This window comes from Saccopteryx bilineata, chromosome 10 (assembly GCF_036850765.1).
Source record: "Saccopteryx bilineata isolate mSacBil1 chromosome 10, mSacBil1_pri_phased_curated, whole genome shotgun sequence".
Classification (NCBI taxonomy): domain Eukaryota; kingdom Metazoa; phylum Chordata; class Mammalia; order Chiroptera; family Emballonuridae; genus Saccopteryx; species Saccopteryx bilineata.
In genome coordinates, this window is record NC_089499.1 from 61,502,341 (window position 1) to 61,524,266 (window position 21,926).

The window sequence follows — 21,926 nt, forward strand, 5'->3', positions numbered from 1 at the left end:
AAGGAGGTGTGCTTTATGGAACAAAGATATATACTAGTTTTTTTTTTCTTTAATTGACTTAGAGAGAGAGAGAGAGAGAAGGAAAGGAAAGGAAAGGAAAGGAAAGGAAAGGAAAGGAAAGGAAAGGAAAGGAAAGGAAAGGAAAGGAAAGGAAAGGAAAGGAAAGGAAAGGAAAGGAAAGGAAAGGAAGTGAGAGAAGGGAAGGGAAGGGAAGGGAAGGGAAGGGAAGGGAGAAGGAAAGAAGGGAGAGAGGGAAGAAGGGAGGGAGGAAAGAAGGGAGGGAGAGAAGGAAAGTGGGAGGGAGGGAAGAAGAGAAGGAAGAGAGGAAGAGAGAAAGAGAAGAACATGGAGTTGCTTTTCCACTTATTTATGCACTTGTTGGTTGCTTCTTGTGTGTACCCTGACCAGAGATGGAATTCATAACCTAGGTGTATCTGGACAATGCTCTAACCAAGTTATGTGACCAGAATGAATACATACTATTTTTATTACTGCTTTAACAAATTGCCACATGCTTAGTGGTTTAAAACAACACAAGTTTATTATCTTACAGTTATGTTAAAAGTGTAATGTCAAAAGTCTTAGGTGTCACTAAAGATATAGGTGTCACTGGGTTAAAATCAGGGTGTTGGCAAACTTGTGGTTCTTTTGGAGCCTCTAGGGGAGAATCCATTTTCTGCCTTTTCCAGCAACTAGAGGCTCCCCACATTCCTTGGTTCACATTCCCTTCCTCCATCTTCAAAGCTGACAACATAGCAATGCTGTGACCCTGTTTCCGTCACACATCTTTCTCTGACTATCTTTTGCCCCCCAGTTCAACTTTTTTTTTTTTTTTTTTTTTTTTTACAGAGGCAGAGATAGACAGGGACAGACAGACAGGAATGGAGAGAGATGAGAAGCATCAATCATCAGTTTCTCGTTGCGCATTGCGACTTCTTAGTTGTTCATTGATTGCTTTCTCACATGTGCCTTGACCGTGGGCCTTCAGCAGACCGAGTAACCCCTTGCTGGAGCCAGCGACCTTGGGTCCAAGCTGGCGAGCTCTTTGCTCAAGCCAGATGAGTCGCCGCTCAAGCTGGCGACCTCGGGGTCTCGAACCTGGGTCCTTCCGCATCCCAGTCCGACGCTCTATTCACTGCGCCACCACCTGGTCAGGCCCCCAGTTCAACTTTTAAGGACCCCTGTGATTACATTGGGCCAACCCAGATTATCCAGGATACTCTCCCTATTTTAAGGCAAGCTGATCAGGATCTTCAATTCCATCCGCAACCTTAATTCCCCTGTGCTATGTAAGGTTCCATAGTCACAGGTTCTGTGGGTTAGATCAGGACATCCCTGGGGTGGGTGTGGAGGAGGCATCATTCTGCTTACCACAGTGTGCTTCCACATGCATGACCTGTCATAAATACAATTAATTGGTGGCATAATTCATTTCCACATAAGTAAATGTGTTCACATTTTACTTCTGTGTGCTTTATTAAGATTGGCTGGTGAAAATGAATGCATAAATAAGTTGAACAACAAATTAATATCTCTCTCTCTCCCCCTCCTTTTCTTTCTCTATAAAAAAATAAAAATTTAAAAATATCATAAAGCAACATCTGAGTTGGAGCTGGGTGAATGTTTAACTTAAAGAAATTAGCAAGTTATGGTCTAAACTGATTATACCTATTTACATTCTTCCAGCACTGTACGAGGAATTCAATTTCTCCATATGCTAGAGCAGATTTTATGTTTTTTCATTTTTATTGATTTGAGAGAGAGAGAGAGAGATTGGTTTGTCATTCAACTTATCTATACATTCATTGATTAATTCTGTGTCCTGACTGGGAATCAAACCCACAATCTTGGCATGTTGGGACAATGCTATAACCAACTGAGCTACCTGACCAGGGTTCAACTGTTTTTTATTTCAACTTTTTTTGGAAATTTGTCATGCTACTTCACTGTTGTTTGATCTTCTTTCTTTACGAATTTATGATGAGCCTTTTCTCAGATGTGTACTTGATATATCTGTGTTTGATAAAATATCTGACCATGTGTTCTGTCTAATATGCTATGAATTTTGGAAATTTTCTTTAATAAAAAGACAGTGAAACAATAAAGATGCACATTGGAATTTCACACATTTTGTGTTTTTGGTTTTTTTTCCTTTATGGAATAAATGTTTTGTATTGGGTAAAAAAATATATTGGCTGCTGAAGAAGTCTCCATTCTATCAACTTCATCTTGAGGAATGAGTGGAGAGATCTCTATTATTATAGCCTTGTTACGAAAGAGATTTCCCCCAAAATTTAAGACTCAGAGCTGCCCAGCTAACCTCTCCTTTGTTGCTGTGAAACATTAAACTAATAATAGTGGGGCCCCCCTTTTTTATAAATAAATTTTTATTAATTTTAATGGGGTGACATCAATAAATCAGGGTACATATATTCAAAGAAAACATGTCCAGGTTATCTTGTCCTTCAATTATGTTGCATACCCATCACCCAACGTCAGATTGTCCTCTATCACCTTCTATCTAGTTTTCTTTGTGCCCCTCCCCCTCCCCCTCTCCCTTCTTCCCTCCCCCCCCCCCAACCACCACGCTCTTTTCCATGTCTCTTAGTCTCGTTTTTATGTCCCACCAATGTATGGAATCATGCAGTTCTTGTTTTTTTCTGATTTACTTATTTCACTCCATATAATGTTATCAAGATCCCACCATTTTGTTGTAAATGATTTGATGTCATCATTTCTTATGGCTGAGTAGTATACCATAGTGTATATGTGCCACATCTTCTTTATCCAGTCTTCTATTTATTTTTTATAGTGATTAAAGCCTTTAAGCAAACACTTGGCCAATACAGCAAGAATCCATAAAAGAGTAGTGTCCTTAACATGTTCACCAAGTCCAAGTGGGCCCCAACACCATGCCAAATTCCTGCAAATGCAACCCAACCCAGCTCAGTCCGTTAGGAGCTGTCACAAGGAGCAGGAGTCCAGGAAAAGTCCACATCCAGGAAAAGTTCACATGGCACTGGAATTGTTGTCAAAATTCTATACTTTGCAGCTCATGTCCAAGTCCCAATGACAGCTGCTTCTAGCTGGTAATGATTCAAGTAGACTGGAAAATCCATCTGCAGCATATGTGGAGATGGAGCTTCTGTTCTCCTCTGCCTGGAGAGATGAGACCAGGTTGCTTTTCCCTGGAGCTCTGTGACTGTGGCATGGTAAAGAGAACCTTGGGATACACTAAGCTGGGTGGCAAAGGTAAATTCATAATAGAAGTTGGCAAAAGGGGGAAAGAGAGCTCTAAATTAGGAGTAGGTCCCAGCCTGAAATATGAGTGGGGCCTTGAGGTAGGAGGAATAAAGGAAACACTATATATTAAACAAAGCAGCAGAAAATAGGACTATCCACATCCACAACAGAGATCTTCAAGGGAAGAATAAAAAAACCTGACTTCAGGCAAGACATAGTTAAGTGGCCCTTGTGCAAGTGAGATCAGTTTACCTGCTTCTAGGAAGAAATACCCTAGGTTCGTCCACAGTGTCGTAGATGGGGCCGACAGCCCTGGGCACCTTCAGCCTTCAGTGGCAAACCCCAGCATTCTGGGCAAGGTTAGGTCATAGGTGGCTGGAGCAGGGCTGGAAGAGATTGAACCCTCCCTTAGAGGAATGAGGGGGAAGCCTACCTTCGGTGGGCCCCTTTTTTTGGTATGTCTAAGATAATATATAAATTATAAGACTCTGTACACATTTAGATGTAGCATTATTTCATTTTATATGATTCCTTTTCAAGCAGGCAGTCATTGGTTTGTAGCAATTTTAATGTATCTCCTTTCAACAAGTATTTTTTAGAATTTATCAGTGAGCGTGGAGAGAGATTGAGGATAAGGTAAAATCATCTACTTATGAACGGAAAGTAACCTTAGACAGTTCATCTAAGCTGAGGTCAGAGATCATTAATTGACTTAATCCTGTAGTGGTTTTCTTTCTCTTCTTCCTCTGCTCTTTTGGAATTTCTTTTGGAATTGCCCAATTAAGACCTTCATCTTTTCACACCTGAACAAATTACTTATTTAATTTTGCTTTTGTTGGCCCTGGCCAGTTGGCTGAGCAGTAGGGCATTGGCCTGACATATGGAAGTCCTAGGTTTGATTCCTGGTCAGGGCACACAGGAGAAAAAACCATTTGCTTCTCCACCCTACCCCCTCTCCCTATTCTCTCTCTCTCTTCTTCTCCCACAGCCATGGTTCAATTGGTTCAAACAAAGTTGACCCCGGGTGCTGAGGATGGCTCCATGGCTTCAGCCTCAGGTGCTGAAATATCTCAGTTTCTGAGCAACGGAGCTTTGGCCCAGCTGGGTACAGCATCACCTGGTAGGGACTTGCCTGGTGGATCCTGGTAGGGGTGCATGCAGGAGTCTATCTCTCTGTCACTGCGTCCTGCCTCTCGCATAATATATATATATATATTTTTTGCTTTTGTCTAATGTATCAGTCCTTTGGTTTGTATCATCTGCTCCTCAAACAAAGAAGACTGATAATTAACTTGCTCTGTAGAGCAGCGCTCACAAATGAATCACAAACACTGCTCAACAGTGATGGTGTGTAAAAAGGAAAAGTGAAGTCCACAAATGTAGGATACAGGAATTTTACGTATTTCTAAAAAAAGTCTTTGAACAGTGTCAAGGATAGCCATAGCAAACAGCCTAGAAGACAACTTTCCAAGTCAGGGTTTTACTTATTTTGTATAATATATAGGTGAGTTTGCTGAAGTCTTCTTATAAAGAAAACCAAAGAAGTCAACAGCTGGGGGTGTTAGGCATTGACTGTGAAAAGGGGTTCTAGGTAGTCCTGACAGCAGCAGGCTTCACAGCTACACAGTTCACCATTAATCAAGATGACCCTGGGCTAACTGCAGGTGCTCAATATACATATTATTATTCTGGTATAAGTTCAGCCTGAGTGGTGCACTGCCACCTCCGGTCAGTCAGAAATGTTTCAGTATGCCTGATGAACTGGAAGAGTGCACCTGCCAGAAGTGAATTTAACAGAACCCCCCATGGAGATACTGGGGCTTCTCCTTGCAAACTCTATAAAAACTGAATGAATGCATTCAAAATTATTAGTCATCAAGGAAATGCAGATTAAAATCACAATGAGATGCCATTTCATATACACTAGAATGGCTAAAATTAAAAATTGATAGCCTGACCTGTGGTGGCGCAGTGGATAAAGCGTCGACCTGGAAATGCTGAGGTCACCGGTTCGAAACCCTGGGCTTACCTGGTCAAGGCACATATGGGAGTTGATGCTTCCAGCTCCTCCCCACCTTCTCTCTCTGTCTCTCTCTCCATTCTCTCCCTCTCTGTCTCTCTCTCTCCTTCTCTGTCTCTCTCTCTCCCCTCTAAAATGAATAAATAAAATTTAAAAAAATAAATAAAAATAAAAATTGATAAGACCACCCTGGCTGGGTAGCTCAGAGTGTCATCCCAATATGCCAAGGTTGCGGGTTCAGTCCCCAATCAGAACACATACAAGAATCAACCAATAAATGCATAAATAAGTGGAATGACAAACCAATGTTTCTCTCTCTTTCTCTCTAAAATTAATAAATAAAAGATTTTTTAAAAAATAAATAAATAAAGACTCTGGCTAGTTGACTCAGTGGATAGAGTGTCAGCCTGGCATGTGAACATCCCGGGTTTGATCTCCGGTCAGGGAACACACACGAAGCGACCATCTGTTTCTCTTACCCTCCATCTACCCCTTCTCTCTCTCTTCCTGTCTCACAGCCAGTGGCTTGGTTGGTTTAAGCATTGGCCCTAGATGAGGGTTGCCCGGTAGATCCCAGTCAGGACACAGGCAGGAGTCTGTCTCTCTATTTTCCTTCCTCTCACTTAAAAAAACAAACAAACAACAACAAAAAACAATAAAAACCAACAGTATCAAATGTTGGTAAAGATGTGAAGCTACTAGGACCCCATCCTCATACATTGGGACTCTGAAGTAAAACTTTTCTGGGAAACGTCTGGTAGTTTCTAATAAAAAATTTAAAACATCTGCCCTGTAAGTCAGCAATTCCTATCAAGTATTTGGCCATGAAAAAGGAAAACATATGTCTACAAAAAGACTTGTGCAGAAGTGTTCAGAGCTTTTTTCCACAACAAACCTAAACTAGAAATTATCCAAATAGTCAACAGGTTGTCATATATTCATACAATGGAACACTACTCAGTAACAAGACATAACAGACTTCCATACTTGCACAACATGGTGACTTACAGAGATTGTGCTAAGTGAAAGAGAACAGACTCAGAAGACTATACCTTGCAGGGTTCCATTTATGTGACATTTTAGAACAAGGCTAAACAAATCTGTGGTGATAGAATTTGGAACAGTGATTACCTAGAGACAGGGGTGGGGATTCATAGAAGGGATTCTGAGAGAACTTCAGGTGGGGGGAGTGTAGGTTCACAGAAATGCTCTATATTGTGATTGAGGTGATATTTAAATGGGTGAATAAATTTACCAAAACTTTTTAAATTTTATGCTTAAGATCTGTGCATTTTACTATATGTAATTTTTAAAGTCAATTTTTATTAAAAATATAAATTGATTATATAAATAGCCTATAATATGGAGAGTGCTGTTAAACAAAGGGACAGCAATCTGTAAAAATACCTGAAATAGGCCTTGGCTGGTTGGCCCAGCAGTTAGAGCATCAACATGGGTTATAAATGTCCTGGGTTCAATTCCTGGTGAGGGCACACAGGAGAAGTGAGCATCTGCTTCTCTCCTTCTTTCTCACCCCTTCTCTCCCTCTTCTTCTTTTGCAGCCAGTGGCTTGAGTGGTTTAAGCATCAGCCCCAGGTGCTGAAAATAGCTTGTTGGTCTGAGCATCATCCTCAGGTCCTTAAAAATGGTTGATTCCAGCATCACTCCCAGATGGGGCTTGCCCAGTGAATCCTGGTCAGGGCACATGCAGGAATCTGTCTTACTATCTTTCCTCTTCTCACTTAAAACAACAAACAACAACAAAAACACCTGAAATATATAATTCTTTCAAGAAGAACATGCTGTATTCATACCTGTAAATCAATTAGTATTCAATGTCCATCAGATCATGGAATGAACCTCACTATTATGTAGTTCTTGGTTAAGAAATGATTTTATTGGTATTAAGTTCATGGTATTAATGAAAGCCATGGTAGATCAAATCTATAATTCTGCAGTAATCAATTTTTTTGACTCAGCTTCAAACTTATACTTTATGTCTACTCCATAAAAATAGATCTGGACCCTTTAAGTATTTTTCCTTTGTAGCCAACAGGATGTCAAGCTTTCTCAGTAGAGGGCTGGAGAGACTGCAGGAAGAAAGAGTCCTTGTGTTCCTGAGTCTAGTGCGTTTACTAGCCAGGCTCCTTAGAATCCAGCTCCACAGTCAGTGAGGCTTCCCCAGTCCCTAGCTTCTACTGCATGGGCAGCCTTCCCAGTGGCCAGTCCCCAGCACACAAGGCTTCCTCAGTACTCAACTTATGTAGAGCATAGTGACCAACAGCACACAGTCACCAGCAGTTTCCCCAGCAAGTTTTGTAGTGGAGTGTCCCTGATGAGACACCTCCTTGAAGAGATTCCTCCAGTACCTTGGAGAGGAACAAGCCTTCAGTAAGGTCTGGATCTCAGTCTTAGGGAGCAGAGGGGTTAACCCTTGAGTGCGCTATCTAATCTTCTTCTTGTATATGTTATTCCTGTGTTTTTTAGAGTTCTCTTTATTTTTTACTAGCTACTCTCTCATTACATCAATCCCCTGTGATGGTTAATAATTCTTATATTAAACTTTCCCTGTTCAAGTTATGGTGTGACTTCTCTCCCGATTGGACCCAGCCTGATACAAACCCTTGGAAGCAAAATAAAAACATGATTTTAACTTAAAGCTACCTTATTGGAGACTTGGTAAAGGCAGCAGTTTCCATGACAAAACAGGCTTACTCATATAGAGATAAAATACACACAGAATTTAAAGAAGGAAATGATTTTCACATCTGGGGTTTAGATGGCTAAGAAAAATAAAAGCCTATGAAGATATTTTTCTTATGCTTTCTTACTGATATAAATAGTTCAAATAATCATAATTATGTTTGTTTATTTTGTGTGTGTGTGTGTGGCAGCAGTGGGATATGTTAGTTTACTTTGTGATGAGCAAAACATACATTTATTATCTTAGGAAGGTTTTGCATTGCCCTTAAATTTGACATAATTGAAAGTTAAAGTCCGGGGAATCACAGACAACCAAATGAGTTACAGCTCTCTTCACTTGTTCAGTAAAAAATGTTCAAAACCTACTGTCATTTTAAAGAAAGCATTTCTTTTTAAAATCTCTCCCCCCCCCCCGACACACACAACACACACTATTGGTTCTGTTTCACTGGAGAACCCTGACAAATACATAGGTATTCAAATAGATACTTGTTCACTAATATTCACTGCAGCATTATTCACAATAGCTAAAATGTGGAAATAACCCAAGTGCCCATCAACAGAAGAATAGATAAATGTGGTGTGTGTGTGTGTGTGTGTGTGTGTGTGTGTGTGTATATATATATATATATATGCAATGAAATACTATTTGGCCATAAAAAGGAATGAAGTTCTGATATACACTACAACACAGATCAACCTTGAGTATTATGCTAAGTGAAAGAAACCAGACACAAAAGGACAAATATTATATGCTTCCACTTACATAAAATTTCTAGAATATACTAATTCACAAAGAGACAGAAATGAGATTAGAAGTTACCAGGGGGTTGCGGGAATGGAGGTTTAGAGTTATTGCTTAATTCTATTTGAAGTAATGAAAAAGTTTTAGAAATAAATACTGATGATAGTTGCACAACATTGTGCCAGTGAATTGTACAGTTAAAAATGGTTTAAGTGGAAAACTTTGTTATAGATATTTCTAGAGTAAAAAAATTGTAAAGGGTAAGCTTTTATTAATAAATATATTATGTTTTCATTGGCTCTTGCTTCCTAAATAAAAGGCTATACGATATTATTAGGACAAGTGGGAAAGTTAAACAGAGATGAAATATAAATAGGGACAGAATGTTTGATGTTATCATGACATCGTGAACTTTCTTAGGTGTAATAATAATGCCATGCATGGTGGGGTTCAAATAGTTTAACAACTGGTCTCTACTCTAATGACCCTTTAAGTATAAAAAAAGATATACTGAAAGGTAGTTTATTATCTTATGCACTTAATACTTAAATAAGAATAAAAGAGGTGCACAAAACTAGATTATAAGAGTTTTAAAATATTAATGAAAAAATATTAAATAATACCTGACAAAAAACAATAAAACTGTTCTTGGTGTCCTCACTTGTAATTTTTTTCACCTATGGACGGAATGAACATTACTATGTTAGCTTAGAATACGCTATTGCACAGATGAACGTTAAAAAAGAGTAAGGAATGTAAATTTGTGATTTCCACATTGGGCCGCTGCCCAGGCCCCCATCTTAAAGAGAACCCTGATTACAAGTGCCATTTTAACAACCGGTTCACCGAACTCAACAAAAAATTAGGTATTGGTTTTGTCCAACTGGTGCAAACCTGCTGAATCCCACCAGTAATGCTGTGGTTATACAGGAGAATGTCTCATTCTTAGGAGATACATGCTTTAATGTTAAAGGATGAAGTGTTACAATGTCTGCAACTTACTTGTAAATAGTGATGCAAAAAAAGATTGTGTGTTTGAGTGTGTGTGTGTGTGTGGGTGTTATATAGGTTTGCCTGCCTGCTCCTGTGTAGAGAGAAAGGGAGAGAAAGAGAAAGCAAATGTAGCAAAACATTAACAATTGTCAAATCTAGGTAGAGGATATGTAGATGTTTATTATACCATTCTGTTATTTTTTGTTTATTTAAACATTTTAATAGTAAGTTAGAAACAAAATAAAAAACTTAGTCATACCACTCTACCTCCCAGAATATACTGTTAATATGTTGCTTTAAATTCTTTTAACTGGCCCTGGCCGGTTGGCTCAGCGGTAGAGCGTCGGCCTGGCGTGCGGGGGACCCAGGTTCGATTCCCGGCGCATGCGGGAGTCTGTCTGACTGTCTCTCCCCGTTTCCAGCTTCAGAAAAATACAAAATAAAATAAATTCTTTTAACCTTTTTTTCTATGCATAATTAAGTATCCCTCAAAAAAAAAGAGAAAAACACAACAAAACAAAACCAAAAACCCAACATGGAATCAAATGTACATTGGCACTTCTTCATTTATTCAGTCAAGTAAGTTAGCAAATGTTTAAGTATATCCTCCAGAGTCCGGGTATATAGTGAATATCAAAATATCTCTGAGTTTTCCCTGAATGTACCAAGAGAATTCAATGTGCCTAATTTATTACAATTACAAGTTGTAAAAATCACTTAAGAGAAGATAGATGAAAAATACTGTGAACTTTTAGTAACTGCATTATACTCTAGGGGCAGTCGAATTTTATTAAGTTGTTGGCATTTTTTGTTTTTGCTGTTCGTTCATTTAAGAAATATTTACTGCCTGTATTGCTCAGCGCCAGGTGCTGTGGCTACAGAGGTGTATGACACCAACTGTCTGACCCTGTGAGGGTCACTCTGATACAGGCTCGTAAGTGAATATCCTGATTCAAAGGGCAGCGTTTGGGGAGTTCAGAGAAAGGGTTCCTAATTTACCCGCTAATGCATTCCAGATGAGTTTAAATTAAGACTTGAAGGATTTAGGAGTTAGATTCATATAACACTAAACTGGATCATATACTCTGGGGTTAAATGCTTGATAGTCAGTGACCCTGGACAAGTTGCTGAACTTCTCTGTGCCTCAAGGTAATGTTGTAAAGCTTAAGTAATAGACTTAAGGCACTTAGATTCATGTCTGGCACGTAAGAGCCAAATTTACTGAGCATCTGTAATTATTGCTACAATGTGACATACCCTGAACCCGCCCTAGTAGCTTCTTCCCAGTACCCCTCTGACATTATATACTTAAACAAGCTTCCGAATACAAAACACAGAAAATGTTAATTTCCTAAAACCGTTTTTGCTTTTTGTTTCTCCCTATTTTTGCTACCTCCACCTGGGCCGAGGCACTTCTCTGAGGCTTGAACTCTGAGGCGCGATACAATTCCGAGGAACGAAGGTCTCCATCATCCCAGTGTTTGGACCAGAAGCCCCAGCCGGGCCTGGCCAAGGAAGCCCGTCACTCCGGCAGCTCTGCCCACAATGAGCACACCCGTCAGCAAAGCCAGCCCTGATGGGCCCTCCCTCCCAGCGGCCGGGCTCTCTGTATCCAATCCGCGCAGGGTTTGTTGATCCGCCGCGGCAACGACGTACACAAGGGTCTTGAGCGTTCTGTGGAGAAAGCGAGAGGTCAGGCCATGAACTTGGGGTAAGCTGCGGCGAGAAAGGTGGGCATCACCAGCAAGGGGGCGAGGCTGGGTCGGCCCGGGGGTCCTTGGCCGAGAACTTTCCGGGCCTGCGGTCCTCGAAGTGGCAGTGCCGGCCTCCCTGAGGTGAAGGGCGCAAGGAGCCGGTTCGGCCTTTATCACCCCCCACCCCGTGCGCAGCCCTCTCTTTTCCACTCCCTAATTGAATTAAAAACTGTGGAGACCTCCTTTCCAGCCCCCTCATCGGCCTCAGGGGGGAGGGGGGAGGCGTGGCGGAGTAGCCGGAACTGGGGAGGCCGGAGGGAGAGGACGCTGTGCGGTCCGGGAGAAGTCCCGGTTCTGGCTCCGGCTCTTGGCGACCCTGCCTTTGGAGCCTGCAGATCGTGCGGGGCCCGGCACGCGGAGGCCCTCCAGATGAAAAGTCACCAAACTCAGACTACTGCATGTCATTTAGCAAATAAACATTTTGCTCCCAGAATTTGGGGATAGAAAAATTGCAGGACAGTCGGCCCCTGAAGAAATTTACCGTGCGGTATTGCTAAACAAATACTTTCTACATTCAAGGTCTTTTTGTTTCATCAACGTAAACACGAACTCTTCGTATCCTTGCACAGGGAAGCCTTTTTAAAGCCCATTTCCCCCTGTTTTATCTTAATAAATACATTGAGGTAATTGGATTTCCCGTACTGCAGCCACACCTCATATTTCGTGATCCTAATCAGACCCTTCCCAGCCTCTCCTGTGGCCCGCTCAACTTGATTTTGTCTCTTGGAAGTCACTTTTGTACCACTTTATTTTTTAGCTTTTTTTTTTTTTTAATTTGAAACAAATTAACTTTGTGAACTTGTTTTTTAAAGGAGTTTTTTATTAGGGCTTTAACAGGTGTACAAGTTTATTGGCAGTGCTTACTGTTACTTTGTGATCTTTGATTTGACACAAATAAAACATAGCCACAGTTTATTACTGTTGTGATAGTAACAAAAGTGGCAGTAAATGTGAATGTGTGTTAGTTAAAATATTCAAAATAGAGTGGAACTGTGTGCTCAACAAGCAGTGAATAACCTCGGTGGCAATGTTATAGCTCATTTTCTTTTCTTTTTCTTTCTTTCTTTTTTTTTTTTTTTTTTTTTTGTATTTTTCTGAAGCTGGAAACGGGGAGAGACAGTCCAACAGACTCCCGCATGCGCCCACCGGGATCCACCCGGCATGCCCACCAGGGGGCGATGCTCTGCCCCTCCGGGGTGTCCAGAGCCACTCTAGCGCCTGGGGCAGAGGCCAAGGAGCCATCCCCAGCGCCCGGGCCATCTTTGCTCCAATGGAGCCTGGGCTGCGGGAGGGGAAGAATGAGACAGAGAGGAAAGGGGGAGGGGTGGAGAAGCAAATGGGCGCTTCTCCTATGTGCCCTGGCCGGGAATCGAACCTGGGTCCCCCGCACGCCAGGCCGACACACTACCGCTGAGCCAACCGGGCAGGGCCTATAGCTCATTTTCAATAGTGCTCTAGCATTGTGTTAGTCATAAAATCACCGTGAAACTGATAAGTGGTAGATACGTTTTGCACCTTTAACTTAAGTGAGGAGTTTTGGTAATAGCATTATTTTTTCCAGTCTAGAATTGTAAGAGTTAAATGATAGTGTGATAAGTGAATTTATTTGTTACTTACCGGTAACAATGTGAAGTTTCAGGTTAAAGAGAACAAATTCTTTGTATTATTGAAAAGTTTCAAGAATGTTCTCCCTCTAGTTTTTAGCTTTATCTTGGGTTGAAAAGGTGTTTATTTGTTTTTGTATTTTTCTGAAGCTGGAAATGGGGAGGCAGTCAGACAGACTCCTGCATGCGCCCAACCGGGATCCAGCCGGCACGCCCACCAGGGGTCGTTGCTCTGTCGCCACCAGAGCCGTTCTAGCGCCTGAGGCAGAGGCCATGGAGCCATCCTCAGCACCCAGGCCATCTTTGCTCCAATGGAGCCTTGGCTGCGGGAGGGGAAGAGAGAGACAGAGAGGAAGGAGAGGGGAGGGGTGGAGAAGCAGATGGGCGCTTCTCCTGTGTGCCCTGGCCGGGAATCGAACTGGGGACTCCTGCACGCCAGGCGGACGCTCTACCGCTGAGCCAACTGGCCAGGGCCTAAAAAAAAAGGTTGTTTTTTTTTTCTTTTTTTTTTCTGAAGCTGGAAACGGGGAGAGACAGCCAGAGAGACTCCGCATGCGCCCGACACGCCCACCAGGGGGTGACGCTCTGCCCACCAGGGGGCGATGCTCTGCCCCTCCGGGGCGTCGCTCTGCCGCGACCAGAGCCACTCTAGCGCCTGGGGCAGAGGCCAAGGAGCCATCCCCAGTGCCTGGGCCAACTTTGCTCCAATGGAGCCTTGGCTGCGGGAGGGGAAGAGAGAGACAGAGAGGAAGGAGGGAGTGGGGAGTGGAGAAGCAAATGGGCGCCTCTCCTATGTGCCCTGGCCGGGAATCAAACCCGGGTCCCCCACACGCCAGGCCGACGCTCTACTGCTGAGCCAACCAGCCAGGGCCAAAAAAAGGTTTTTAATTAAAAGAATGGTTCAATATTTACAACATTCCTGTATCATTTCAAAAGAACAGATTTACTTTCTAGATTCAAACGAGCAAGCGGTTTTGGCTATTTAAAGTGTTCCTTTTTCTTACATACAACTTTCTTTTATTTTTCAGAGATGGTTTAAAGCTCAAAACTGAGTTTTTGGATGGAAAAACCAAGCTAATATTGTCTCCTTATGGTATGCTGTGTTACTGAAATCTAAAATGCTAACCTTTTAAATTCCTACATAAAATTTATACTAGTTTAACAGACTTTTTGCTTGTGATAGAGTGATGTTTAAGTACTACTTTGAACAAAGCTGTTACCCTAATTTGCTCAAATTTATTTTTAGCCAAGTCAGATTACATCACTGTTTACCACTGTCAGTATTCATAAAAACTTAATGTTCTAATACATTTCATGTGTTATATATTTCTTTATTATATTTGCATATAGCACATATCCTTATTGCCTAATGCAGTGTGGTCAGCAAACTCATGAGTCAACAGAGCCAAAGATCAACAGTACAACGATTGAAATTTCTTTTGAGAGCCAAATTTTTAAAACTATATAGGTAGGTACATTTCTTATTGAGGTAGTGCCCACACGTGGTATTTTGTGGAAGATTCACACTGAAGGGGCCAAAAAGCCACATGTGGCTCATGAGCCATGGTTTGCCAACCACTGGCCTAATGAATAATCAAGGTGAAAATGTAATGATGTTCTGTGCATGTAAAGAATATATTGTTTGAGAACAAAATTGCTAAAGTCATTTTAAGTATTAGTTTTTGTTTGTTTTTTAGCGAGAGAGTCAAAGAGAAAAAAAGGACTGATAGGGATGGACAGACAGGAAGGGAGAGAGATGAGAAGCATAAATTCTTCGTTGTAGCACTTTTGTTGTTCATTGATTGCTTTCTCATATGTACCTTGACTAGGGGGCTACAGCCAAGCCAGTGACCCCTTGCTCAAGCCAGCAACCAGGGGCTCATGTCTAAGATCCTACACTCAAGCCAGTGACTCCCATGCCCAAGCCAGATGAGCCTATGCTCAAGCTGGCGACCTTGAGGTTTTGAACCTTGGGTCCTCTGCATCCCAGGCCGATGCTATATCCACTACACCACCACCTAATCAGGCTTAAGTATTAGTTTTAAAACTCAGAGTATACTTTGGTAGTCTTCTCATTCACATTAATTTTTTTTCCCTGATTTGTTTATAGTTTTACCTTGGGGGAAAAAAAATAGAAATACTTGAACAACACTCTAAAACAACATTCAAACAGGACCTAAAGTCAATGCTTTGGGGGTTAATGTTTCTACTTAATGTCTTAAAACAATGTTAATTAAAAATTTTTTTTAACTGCCTTAGTGTGTTTTCGGTTGATAGTTTAGTAATTTTTTTTTTCTTTTGTAGAACATAAATCAAAAATTTCTGTTAAGGTAAGCCAAATAAATGACTTTAACCTGACCTGTTTTCAAATGTAAAATGTGATTTTCTTTACACAGGTTTGAAAATAATTTGTGTCAAAATATCATAAGGGGTTAAAAATTGTGAGAGGTTATAATTTTCTTATTTTTAGGCTGGTCCTCTCACAAAAATGGAATCATAATTTTTCCATTGTAAAAGTCTTTTAGAACCCTTTTCTCTAGGTCACTGCTATCTAATAAAGCTTTCTACATTGATGGGGTGTTCTGAAATGTTCTGAAATTAGTGTTGTCCAGGATGGTAGCCAGCCACTCGTCATGGGTGGTTATTAAGCACTTAAAATGTGGCAAGTTTGATTAAGGAAGTGAATTTTTAATATAAAACATTTAATAGCTACTCTACTGGATAGTACTGTTCTCAAGATGTTTAAAAATACATATTTTAAAAATATTTTTCTTTTCATACTTATTTCACTTTTAAAATTTTATTTATTTTGTGAGAGAGACAGAGAGGGGGGACAGATAGGGACAAATAGGAAGTGAGAGAAATGAGACACATCCATTCATTGCAGCACCTTAGTTGTTCATTGATTGCTTTTTCATATGTGCCTTGGCCAAGGGTCTACAGCAGAGTGAGTGACCCCTTGCTCAAACCAGCGACCTTGGGCTTCAAGTCAGCAACCTTTGGGCTCAAGCCAGCGACCCCACGCTCAAGCCGTATGAGCCCGCGCTTAGGCTGGCAATCTTAGGTTTTGAACCCGGGTCCTCTGCATCCCAGGCCGACGCTCTCCACTGTGCCACCGCCTGGTCAGGCTAAAATTTTATTTTTTAATTATAGTTGACATTCAGCATTATTTTATATTAGTTTCAGGGGTACAGTATAGGGGTATAGAGAGTCATAAACTTTACAAAATGTTCCTCCTGATATTTTCAGCCCCCCCCCGTCAGCATACATAATTGGCTATGTTCTTTATGCTGTTCTTTACATTGCCATGCTCATACCGTTTTTCCACACCAAAAGGGTATATTTGATTCGCACATTGTTCTATGCATTAGCTTTCCTTTTTAAGAGATCACACTTGAGCTTAATGATGATTTTCCTTTTAAATTATATATTTTTTTATCAGGAACCCATTGTGCCTTTTTCTATAAAATTACATTATCACTTTAAACTTATTTATTTATTTATTTACAGAGACAGAGAGTGAGTCAGAGAGAGGGATAGACAGGGACAGACAGACAGGAACGGAGAAAGATGAGAAGCATCAATCAATAGTTTTTTGTTGCGTGTTGCAACACCTTAGTTGTTCATTGATTGCTTTCTCATATGTGCCTTGACCACGGGCCTTCAGCAGACCAAGTAAGCCCTTGCTGGAGCCAGTGACCTTGGGTTCAAGCTGGTGGGCTTTCACTTAAACCAGATGAGTCCGTGCTCAAGTTGCCGCCCTCGAGGTCTCGAACTTGGGTGGGTCCTCTGCATCCCAATCCGATGCTCTATCCACTGCGCCACCGCCTGGTCAGGCTACATTATCACTTTAAAAAAATGTTTGATACCACTACTTTTCTTGGACCCTGTTTTTTTATAGTTTTAGATTAATATCAGCAGAAATCTCTACTCTGCTCTTTTATAACTTACTGTAACTCTTTTCTCCTTTATCTTTGCAGCATCTTTAAGTTTTTCTTGCATGGCTTTGAATAGAACCCTATGGATGATGTGGGACTTTTCAACTCTGACCCCTTAATGTTTTTGCTATTTCTTCCAGGTTTAATCAAGGAGGAGAAGTTGCTTTAGTATCCAGCATATCAATTACTTGATAAATGGGTGGTGATCAGAGTAATTCCATAAGCTACCAATAAAAATTATTTTTTTCTTTATATGGTATATAGTTACATATGTTGTATGTTCCTTTAATGATAGACAACAGACTATATTTTTTTTCTGGCCCTGCCCTGTTAAAATATTGCACCTATTTTTATTCGAGTCAGATTAACAGGTACAGTGCCCCTTTTCAAGCTTCTAGATAAAAAGCCACCTGTAATAGTTATTTTCTATCTTCCCTAGCCTCTACTCTCTCATTTGTTCCCTCTTCCATTGTTGTCTTTAATGAACTTGCTATTTACAACACATTTGTGAAGACAGTTCATTGTCTTTTTAACCAATTTAGAACATTTAGGGATACTCTTTCATTCCTATAATAAACTAAGGAACTAGTCACAGACTTTTGGTAGAATCATTACAAGATTCTATCCGTGATCTAGGGATGTTCTAAAATTCTTTTCTTTTCCTCAGAGTAACTAATAGTCTCAGATGATGTTTATTTTAAATTATTTACTGTCTTAAAGCAGACTTTTTGGATTTATTCCTCTTGGAACTCCAAAATACTGACAAATGATCATCGTGAGGTGATGGAGATGTTAATTAGTTTGATTGTGGTGATTATTTCACAATGTATACATATACCAAATGTATGTATGTACATACATCAAACAGAATTTTTAAATTGTCAATTATAGCTCAGTAAAGCTGGAAAACTGATGTAGTCTAAGTCCTATATTGATTTTATTTCAGGGAGTTTCTCTTCCCTTATTTATGGAATTTGCTGAGATTCTCGTTTTTTTCTTTGCAAAAGATAAAACCCTGTGTCAGTGGTATTTGTCTACCTTTTTTGTTTTAATCAGTTTTTTTAATCTCTCAAATCTCACAATTCTGGAGCTGTGTGTTGAATTTTTTTTTAAATGTTATTCATGAATTCTCTCTTCATAGTGCTTTTCTTTTTTTCCACTGGGATAAGCTCCTGAGTAACTAGAACCCCTGCCTACAGTTGTTTGCCCTCCTCCCAGGTTGAATTATTGTCATCTTCGTGGTGTGCTTTCTAAGCACAGCTGAACTCTGTCTCATCATCATCAAGTTGAACGTGTAGTCAGTGTCCTTTCCTAATTCTCTCATCATCACTCTTGCATTTTTAATCTGTGGTAATGAATATAAAGTGAAGATGGTTAGTAGCCTAATTTTTTGGCTTATAGGAGGAAAAATGAAAGAAATATTAATGACTTAATGTCATGAGTAATTTATGAATTCTAAACTCTTAAAATGTCACAAATTATTTGAAATATAAAACATTCAAAAATTTTTACAGATATTTCTACATGTGAAAATCAAAGTAGTGACACAAATGTAGGATATATACAATATTAGTGCTAGATAGCCATTTTATATTTTAAAATGTTACTTTTCTTCAATTCTTTCTGGCCTTTGGATCTTGGCTTCATAAATTGTGAAATCAGGCATTAAACAACTATATTGGATACTGTCTTTACATTAGGAGAAATATTGGTAGAATTAAAACCAGGTAAAAGCAACATGCTACATAAAAATGTTTATCACCTCAAGACTCTCCTGTTTGATCTGTTAAAATTCATCTTATCCCATAAACACTTGGGAGACGATTTGGGCTACATTTCTTTTTCTTATTAAGTAACTTGAACATAATTGAATATTTATTTGGCAGATTATGATTTTTTACTGCCTCTTTTCATTGTTCTCTATGCTTAAGCTACAGAAGTACTCACAGTTGAGCTGAAGGTATAGTGACCTTGTGCCAGGTTTACCATCCTCTTTATTAACTAAATATTTTTGAATATCTTTTCTGTATATTATTTCTGATATATAATTGGAATGTGGCAAAATAATTCTAGTTAAATTAGAGCTCCAGTTAGTGGGTTTTGTTTAACAAGGATTTACTGCAACTGTAAATTTCCAGTATGTGTTTAAAACTCTATTCTAGGCTTTGGCTTTATTTGTTCTCTTACTGAGAGAGAGAGAAAGAGAGAGAGAGAGAGAGAAAATAAAGGAGTTAAACCTTCTCCCTGTTTCCTGGCAGTGGGAGTATTAGGTAAATAACTGTATAATACAAGAAGAACAAAATGTGTGCCATAATAGGGTTATAAGAAGGAGAAAACATTGGAAGAAGAGCTTTTTGTTTGAAAAGACCAGGGAATTTTTCATAAATGAGGTGACATTTTAATTAGAACTTAAAGGATGAGGGAGATACTTATAGTCCAAGAAGTAGGGAAGTGTATTCTAAGCTCACAGAAAATGGTAGACAAAATACTGAGATACAAGACATAATTTGCATTTTGGGAAATAGTGTGTTCCACAGGAAAGTGTAGAACATAAAGCTTAACAGGGTTACAGCAATAAAGAGTTTATTTTATTAAAAAAATTTTTTTTTAATTTTTAGAGCGAGAAAGGGTGGTGGGGGGCAGAGGTATAGATTTGTTATTCCACTTGTTTCTGCTTTAATTGATTGATTCTTGTATGTGCCCTGACCAGGTATCAAACCCTCAACTTTGGCACATAGAGACAACTCTCTAATCAACTGAGCTATCAGGCTAGGGCCAGTCATGAAGAGTTTTAATGAATACTCAGTTTTAACTCATTTGATTTGCATGTAGGGAGCATTAAAGAATTTTTTGAAAAGTGAGGTAGATTTGATTAGTGTTGCAGGGCTTCAGGCAACTCTGTGATTGAGGGACAGATTATCATAACAAGGAGATCAAGTTAAAGGTTAATCAGTTAAAGGGAGAGTCTTTTGAGGCCCTGAACTTGTATGGTGACTGGTGGAATGGAAAGAAAGGGACAGAAATGAAAGACTTTCAAGATATGTGAAGGGAATGCGCTGCACTTCTTAGCAGTTCAAGTGAGACACTGATTAGAGAAATGAAATACTCAACTGCTAATGACTCAACAAAAGGCCAGTATAAGTCAAAGTAGGGTGAGATTTGAGATTAGTGTTAGGGCTCAGCTGTATAAGCTGTGTGCAGCTGACTGATAATTTGCTTAATCAACACAATGGTTTTCAACATCAGAATGAATTGCCAATATCTAAAAATTGGAAAATTTCAAGTAAATTTTCAAGTAAAATCTGGCATTTTTGGTTCTCTTAAAATATTGGATGATCTAGCAAGTAGACTCATTTCTTTTTACTAGTGTAGTTTGGTTCTAAGTAGTGTCTGCCTTCTTTAGGTAGAAAGGTGCTCTTCAATTTATCCTAGTTCCCACCCAACCTAAAATATAGTAGGTATTTGAGTTTTCTACTTCTCATTTATAGAATTAGTTATATTAAAATAGACACAAGGATGGGAGGGTAAAAAGGCATTTTAGATTGTGGTGTTGGTATTATCAAAAGCTTAAAGCCAGGAACAAGTAGGGTGTAGGTGAGGTGAATAGGATCATAAGGGCATCTTCTGGCTGATTCTACAGGTATATTTTGAAAAGTAGGGCAAATGGGATTGGCAAATTGGTCAAAGTATGGTTGTGTATTATATAATTAGAAAGCCCGGCAGTCATGTGAAATGACCACTGTTCTAGATATTATAAATTGTAATTAAAATGATTTGTGCAAAGGTGTCTGCTAATTCAAACTGAATTACCCAGGGCAGGCTGAGAGGACTCCCCTTTGCTTAGTGCCCCACGGGGTTTCCCCCTTCTACTTGCTTAATTGCTTAAAGTAGAGTGCAATGAAGGAAACCACTGGCGGTACATTTCTTAAGAGCCACCACTAGCTCAATAAATAAAAGTGATTTAAATAATAAAATGTTAATTCACATGTCAAAGATCTCTTTGTACACAACATTTCTTGTGTAGATCTTTCTATCATTTTTAAGCTCACCTTGCAGAGGACCATCAATTATTTTTAATTTTACTTCCGTTCTTTCACGAACTCTTGAACAGGCAACATAAAGTTGACCATGTCCAAATGTAGGCTCAGGTAAAAAAATGCCAACACGCTTAAGCGTTTGGCCCTGAGACTTATTGATGGTCATAGCAAAGGCAAGTTTTACAGGAAATTGTCTATGTCTCAATTGAAACAGCAACCCTGTTTGAGATGGAGCCAAATCAATTCTTGGAATGACATGTATTTCACCTTTAGAGGAGCCAGTCAAAGACTTAGCTATTATGACATTATTTTTCAATTGGAGAACCTCTAGTCTTGTACCATTGCAAAGACCCCTCTGGTGTTAAGATTTCTTAACAGCATAATAATTGCTCCAATCTTTAACCTCAATTTGTGAGGTGGCATGCCAGAAGGTGGGACTATTTGAATGCCGTGGCAACTTCACCCCATTGGCTAGTACAGTTACACAAGCAAAAAATAAGCTTTCGGCGACAAACAGACACTTAAGCCGCATATAATAAAGATTTATTGAAAGACAAGGAAGGTTGGGATGTGATAAGCTAGATGAAAGCCATGTGGCATCTATTTCACTCCTTGACGGCAAGAGGTATTACTATATACCTCCAACACTTTTCGCTCAGTGATGAGCACATAAAAAGCAACATTTGGCTTTGGCCAGTTAGTCAGTTAGAACTAAGAGAAAAAACTGAAGGGAGAAATTTATATATTTAGGGGCAAGAGGAAGATCAGGAGTTCAGTTTTGGACATGTTGATTTTGAAGTGTCTTAGAAACCCAAAGGAAATACTGTATAGGCAGGTGGAACCTGAATTTAGGAGAGATACTCAGCCTGGACAAGTTTGAGTGTCATCA

At 39.7% G+C, this 21,926-nt stretch overlaps 1 protein-coding gene and 1 long non-coding RNA gene across 12 annotated transcripts in view; one reads left to right on the forward strand and one right to left on the reverse strand.

Annotated features, from left to right (window-relative positions):
* Positions 1–2,592: 2,592 nt before the first annotated feature.
* LOC136314756 (uncharacterized) lies at positions 2,593–11,311 on the reverse strand. Of its 2 annotated transcripts, XR_010727360.1 has the most exons (4): positions 11,098–11,311; positions 6,671–7,004; positions 3,496–3,629; positions 2,593–3,159 (listed from the first exon to the last, which is right to left on the reverse strand). It is a non-coding gene; the product is annotated as an uncharacterized lncRNA (long non-coding RNA). The 2 variants fall into 2 exon arrangements; XR_010727359.1 differs by having other exon boundaries at positions 2,593–3,629; positions 11,098–11,295.
* A 28-nt stretch (positions 11,312–11,339) lies between these two features.
* The window catches only part of CCDC66 (coiled-coil domain containing 66), a 63,562-nt gene continuing 52,975 nt past the window's right edge, over positions 11,340–21,926 (forward strand). For 7 of the 10 annotated variants that reach the window (XM_066246124.1, XM_066246125.1, XM_066246126.1 and 4 more), the window contains exons 1-3: positions 11,340–11,415; positions 14,091–14,155; positions 15,367–15,392. In XM_066246124.1, coding sequence (XP_066102221.1) covers positions 11,405–11,415; positions 14,091–14,155; positions 15,367–15,392 — 102 coding nt within the window. In that variant the 5' untranslated portion in view covers positions 11,340–11,404. Of the gene's footprint in view, positions 11,435–14,090; positions 14,156–15,366; positions 15,393–21,926 lie in introns of all 10 variants that reach the window. The other 3 variants (XM_066246132.1, XM_066246130.1, XM_066246131.1) reach the window with 3 other exon arrangements.